The 6,419-nt window shown below is 47.5% G+C and overlaps 1 protein-coding gene across 1 annotated transcript; it reads right to left on the bottom strand.

Moving 5' to 3' along the window:
- Positions 1–3,792: 3,792 nt before the first annotated feature.
- LOC103293999 (mitochondrial import receptor subunit TOM40 homolog) lies at positions 3,793–4,919 on the bottom strand. Its single transcript, XM_054708755.1, is given in 2 exon segments — positions 3,793–4,052; positions 4,055–4,919. Coding segments are annotated over 2 exon segments (1,125 nt in total).
- Positions 4,920–6,419: the final 1,500 nt, after the last annotated feature.

Raw genomic sequence — 6,419 nt, 5'->3', positions numbered from 1 at the left:
AGCCAAAGTAATGGCTTGTGAGAAACATTTTAATAAAAATTTTGTAACTTAATTTTTACAATATCCTGTTATACATAATTATTAATAACGAACTACAACATTCGCTAATGACGGATTACTATAATCATGTTGCATTCATTTCCCTTACGCGCCGTACGTGCAGGCGCACCGTTTCTCTCCACTAATACTAGCAGCGAATATTTTAGCAGCTGATTTCCCAGTCAGTCTTGGACTGACTTGTTTGGTGTATGCAACAGGAAATATTTTGCTTTCGGAGAGCAAGAAAAATAGGTTTATTTGCGTTACGCTTGTTAATTTGTGCAGTTACTCAGTGTCTGGTAAGCTCATGTTCAAGAAAAAATATTAATTTTTATTAAAATGTTCTATTATTTTGTGTTAACGATTAGTCATTTATTTCAGCCCTTTGTATTCAGCATGTGTCTATTGAAATCCACATTTCTATGAAAATTGAAGCTTTTGTTTTTTTGTGGCCTGCATAAACTTAAACCTTGTTTAATTGGCCTGTGTTAGCCTTTGAGTTTGACATGCTTGCTGTAGGTCAATTCATTTGCCTGAGGCTACGCAACTTTTAAGTGGATGAGCTGGGACTAACATCCAGCCTTCTAGGTTCCAAAGATTACACTTTTTCTACTGTCCCATGGATCCTATTCCATAGGATGTCCATCAATGAATGATGACAAGAAACCTGCAACCTGTATTCATGAATTGACATACTTAAGTATCCATCATCATACAAGTGAAGCATATATGTGATTGATTACATTTTTACTTTCCTGTGAACAGAGTATGAATTTGATCACTTTTAAAAGTTACTCTTGTGCCCCGCCAGAGTGGCTTAGTGGTTGAGTGTCATCCTGTGCACTGAAAGGTTGCTGGTTCGATCTCTGGTCAGGGCACATATGGAAGGCAACTAATTTATATTTCTCTTACATTGATGTTTCTCTCTCCCTTCCTCTCTCAAAGCATGTCCTTGGGTGAGGATTAAAACAACAACAAAAAAAATAAATAAATAAATAAATTTTAAAGTTGCATTTGTGATCAAGTTCTATATTTTCCCCTTTTCTTTTCTGGGGCACTGTTTCTTCAGCCGTGACCCTGCTCTTTTAGGAAATATTATCAGTGAGAATTATAAGATGAAACCTAAAGGATTAAAAGTGAAAATCAGCTATCAACCAGATATCCGATATCACATATATTTGGGTGAGAAATGTAAAGTGCCAGTGTTTGGAGGAAATTTGATTTCATCATCTCAAAAAGAAATACCACTGATTCAGGGCAATTGGAGGGGGCATAGATATAAAAGTTGCAGTGGTTTCTCAAGGTCATGTCAAAGACAATGCTTATTTTACACTTTGAAATGTAAATCTTATATTACGTTACCATCCTATATAATAAAAGGCTAATATGCAAATTATGTCCCCTTGACCGGGTGTTCGACCAGGAGTTCAACCACGGGACAGGGCTGGCCGGCCAACCACCCACGGCCCCTCCCTCCGGCTGCCTGGCCTGATTGACCCTGGGGCAGGCCGGCCAGACCCCACTTGTGCACAAATTTATGCACTGGGCATCTAGTACTACTATATTTTGCTATCAGTTTCTATTCTCTTGGTAATTTTTAAGTGTCTGATGCTGTATGTTTACCTCAGCTGTCACAGAACAATTCAGCTTCTCTAAATCAGTTACATAACTTAAGATGGGATGTGGGAGTAAGGCCAGCAGAAAAAGAATTGTAACAGGAAGCGGCAGGCTGAGAGTTTGTGAACGTCTAATTCTCTGCCTTTGACTTATGTGTAGCAAGACCAGAAGAAGTCTTTGCTGTTCTAGTGATGATGCCCTTTCAAGTTCCATCATTATTCCTTACGACAGCTATGTCTTCGCTTTTGGTCGCGTGGAGGAATTTAAATTGACATAAATAGCACACCTAGCAGAGAGTGTGACACACAGGATGTCCTCTCTTCAGGTGGGTTTGTTTTCTCTTTCTGTCTTTTCATGATGCTGTCATTCTCCCTGGAGCTTCTCTTACTGCCTAATATTATCCTAGCTTCTCCAATGTTGCTCTGGTCCCCTCCAAGATCAGCCTACATCACACAGTGGCTCCTACAGAGAAGTCCTCTTGTTAGTTTAACCACCTATGGAAAAACTTGACTGTTTTATCTATTTGTACAATTGTTATGGTCTGATTTGTAACTTCAAAAATATTTAGAATTGTTTAAAGGAGGCTTGGCCCCTTTAAAAAGCAGCTTCAGCAGGCAGGATGACACAGGCGCATGAAAACCAAAGCTGTTGAGAGCTACAGCTGTCTGGTCCTTTCGTATGCAGATTTATGGAGCACGGAGGGGGGTTGAGAATGAGCTGTAGGAAGACTTAGAAGAGAGTTGGCAAACACTCCGTGAAGAAGAGGGGCCTCAAGCTTTGGTCTCTCAGGAAATGCAGGCTGACTCAAGGAATCAATAGCATATAGAATTGGACAGGACTTTTATAATTCCAACTAGAGGCCCAGTGCATGAATTTGTGCACGGGTGGAGTTCCTCGGCCTGGCCCGCTATCTATCGGGGCTGATTGGGGCCAATCAAGGCCTGCTGGCCAGGAGGAGGGACCGCAGGACGTTGGCCAGCCACAGGAGGTTGGCTGTGGGAGCACACTGACCACCAGGGGGCAGCTCCTTCATAGCGACCAGTCGACCAGTGGTTTGGTCACTTAGGCTTTTATATATATAGATAATATGATCTAGCCCAACCTTCTTATCTGATAGAAAGGGCAAATGATATACTGAAGGTCACGGAGCAACAAATAGAGCTTCAGAAAACATCTGAGGGAGGTTTTCTTTGCATGATCTCTTGCCCTGTGCTGGACACATAGTAGGTTGCCAATATATATATCTAATGAATGAATGATTGTATGAAAGCACTTATCATAACTAATGGGTGTCCTAAACATCTAGCACCTTCCTGCACAACTTAAAAAAGTTAAGAGTCAAGCCGAGGGAAAGTAAGCAAGTAAATCTCCTGGCATCTTTGTCTGGATGAAGTTGCATTTATTTGGTGGTTTAGTTCATTTAGAACCTGTAGTGCCTGCAAGGCCTTCAGTGGGCACTGACTACCCCGTGAGCCAATGCCCCTAAAACCCCAAACGGAGTGCTGCCCACCCCCTGCCAATCACACAGCATTTTGAACCCTTCACTCTTCATGGACTTCTCATCAATGGAATGTGGGCTCCATAAGCCAGAGCCTGTGTGGTGCTTACCTCTGAGTCTTCAAGGCCGAACACAATAAAGAGCACAAAGTTAAGTGCTCCGTTGAATTCACAAAGCTCTGCCTAAAGATTTGGCCTCTACTGGACTCTTCCTAGAGTGGGCACAGGGTTCTCAGTTCTGCTCTGTAAGGCTACTTCAGCTCCAATCCCTTCCTCTTGCCTCTAGATCATCTATCTCTAATTAACCTCTGCTTTTACTTCATCTTAAACTATGACCCAGATTTATTGAGTTCCTATTCTAGAGGTCAGATTCTGGCGTGCCCCTTGATTCTAGAACCCCTTCTGGACCCCAGGTCCACTGGGCACACAGCCCCCGGTGCTCCAAATCCTGAAGTGCCCATGGTTCTAGAATTCCCCCCTCAGCTGCTGGAGTGATGGCCACCTCCTTTCTGCTGCCCCTCTGACCACCAAGGAGGGAGGGAAGGGAGAGAGAGGGGCGCTTAGGTCTCCCCTCTGTCGAGGGAGGAGCAGGGGGAATCTCCAGGAGGGAGAGAGCGGGAGGCAGGAGCCAGGAGGGGCTCAGCCAATGATGAGGCCAAAGCCACACTGGAACTTGTTCTTGTGGTGATTCAGGAAAGCCCCGAGGGCCAGCGTCAAGGGCAGGGGCGGGAGCTTCTGCAGCGTGGCACCCACGATCCTGTTGCTGTCCACGGAGCCTTTGAAGAGGAGGTTGGCCTTGGGCAAGTCCAGCTGGCACCTGAAGGAGACACTCGTGTCTTGCATTCTTGTGCTGGCCTCAAACGCCATGCCTACCTGCAGCTGGTCACTGGCTTTGTGTAGTATGTCACGTGCATGCCCGCCTGGCCCAACGTTACTGTCGCCAACCAGTTGTTCAGTGTGTATTTCCCAGCTAGAGACATGACAGTTCCCTCCTCCCCAGGCCGCCGGTGGTAGACCAGCTCTCCACCCAGTGCCAGCCACGGCGGGATGCTCTGGAGGAAGTGGGCCACGAGGATTCCTGAACCCACCAGGACGTCTGGGTTCCAGAGGGTGATGGCTGCTGTGAAGTCAGAACCCCGGTACTCCCCATCCACCTGCCAGTTCACCAACTTTGACTCCTTGGTCCTGATGGCCATCTTGGACCTGAGGCCGGGGCCCAGCTGGTGAATGACCTGAGCGCTGAGGCTGCCACTATTGTCCATGTCGCCCACCAACACGGGGAATGCCTCTGTGGGACTCAGCTGCTTTGTCCCCACGTACGTGACCCTGAAATGGTAGTTGGACTCCCCGATTGTGCTGAGGGCTACTGTGTGGTTCACCTGGAAATGGTTACTCACCCCTTTGTTAAATGTGAGCTTGACACCTGCCATCTGAACAGGAAACAGCTCCTTGCACTTGCCGTGGCACTCCTCCAACGTGCTGGGGTTGGGAAGGCAGCTGCAGGCCCCATCGTCCATGGTCCCTGAGGTGCTGGCGCCTGCAGTCCAGGCAATTGGCAGCAGCATGAAACCCGGAGGAGAGGGTGGAGGCGGTGGCAGACCCACGAGGGCGGGCGCGGGTGGTGGTGGCCCTGCGGGCAGCGAGCTAGCGGCCCGGCCAACACGTTCCCCACGGTCGCTGGCGGCAGCACCTGTTCTGGGCCTGGGCTCTGCTCCCACCCCGTATGCCACACGCAATCGAACCCACTGCTGCCACCGCCGCCCCATTAAGGTTTTTAATGAAAAAGACCAATATGCATATTAAACACCCAAGTTTCTTCATTGTTAACATAATGTCAGATCCTGGGTATTTGTCTCTCTCCTGAATTGTCCTATTCCCAGTGTGGAAGAGTGAAGGCCTCATAAGGATTTAGAATCAGACAGACCTTATGTCTTAGTTTACATTACCTCTAAAGCAGACTCAAGAGACAAGTAGTTTATTTGCAAGGGGATTTCAGGAAACCCTGGTGGGGGAGTAAGTGTGGGTAGTAAAGGCGGACAGTGAAGGGTATGTTATTAATATGGGAAAGGAACTTGATCCCATTAGGGGAATCTGGGAGCCAGTATTTCCCCCTGAGGAGTGAGAGAGCTGGGTAGTTGGACACCAGTGTCCATGGGTCATTGGTTGAGAGCTGCTCCAGAGGCAAGTTATTGCCCAGGTGCTGGGGCTGACCGGCAGCCCCTGAATGACGGATGGACAGATTACTCCACACAGTTTCACTGTGGGGGAGAGGGCTAAGGGACGGCCTGATAGCAGCCAGGCAACCTTGATTGCCTGCCTCCTTAGGCCTTTATTGGAATTTTTTTCTTTAGATACAATCAGTAGGGTGAGTAGTCTTGGGAGGACACATGTGTTTACGTTGTCCTCTAGGCAGGGGCATCCAGGGATTAAGCATATGGATTCCAGTAAACACCCTGGGGTGAGGGGGTCTGCACATGCACAGGCTAGTTTGGAAAGGCCAGGGAATAATTAGGGGCACCGCCTTCGACACTCCCCTAAGTCTCCCCTAAGTCGGAATTCCGATAAACAGGGCAGGTGGCCTTCCACACACTTCCCCTTTATCAGAATGTCCTCCTGACAAACTTTCCAACCAAGCCTCATGCTTCCCCACACCCCGGCATTCCTGCCACTCAAGCTGGAAAAGCAGGGAACCGAGGTAGGGAAAGCATCAAGGGGGAGAAATGCAGTGGTGGGTTGGAAGCTGGAAGTCAAGGATCGGGTTGAGAGGATATTGGCAAGGCACCACCAGCATCTACCACACTTAAGGGCGAATCCTGGCTCTGCCACTTATGCTTTTGGATAAATTAGTTAATACCGCTGTGTCCGGGTCCTCATTTGTGAAATGGGGATGAGGACACCTGCTTTCCAGTGCTGTGAGGAGTAAATGGGATCCTGCATGTACATGACCAACATGTCCTGAAGCTGCAGAAGTCAGATGCTCTTACTAAGTGTTTGATGTGAGTATTTATGAATTGCCTGGCTGGTTCATTCACTTATCAGTTACCTGCTTTTCCAGGAGGACTGTCACAGATAGGGTGGCATAAATATCCCACAGTTTTAGGAGCCCTGGGACACTGATGTTCAGTTAAGAGTGACGGATGGTGGCAGCAACCCCTGTATTTTAGGGGCATGTAGCCAGCACCACATGGGAAGTTGGGATTAGAGTTTAGTTGTAGGCTTGTATAGAAATAGGTTTTCCTAACCTATCAGACTAAAGTTTCTTATTG

The sequence above is a fragment of the Eptesicus fuscus genome, chromosome 19, assembly GCF_027574615.1.
Source record: "Eptesicus fuscus isolate TK198812 chromosome 19, DD_ASM_mEF_20220401, whole genome shotgun sequence".
Taxonomy (NCBI): domain Eukaryota; kingdom Metazoa; phylum Chordata; class Mammalia; order Chiroptera; family Vespertilionidae; genus Eptesicus; species Eptesicus fuscus.
Note: the sequence above shows the minus strand (reverse complement) of the source record. Positions and strands in the feature narration are given on the sequence as shown.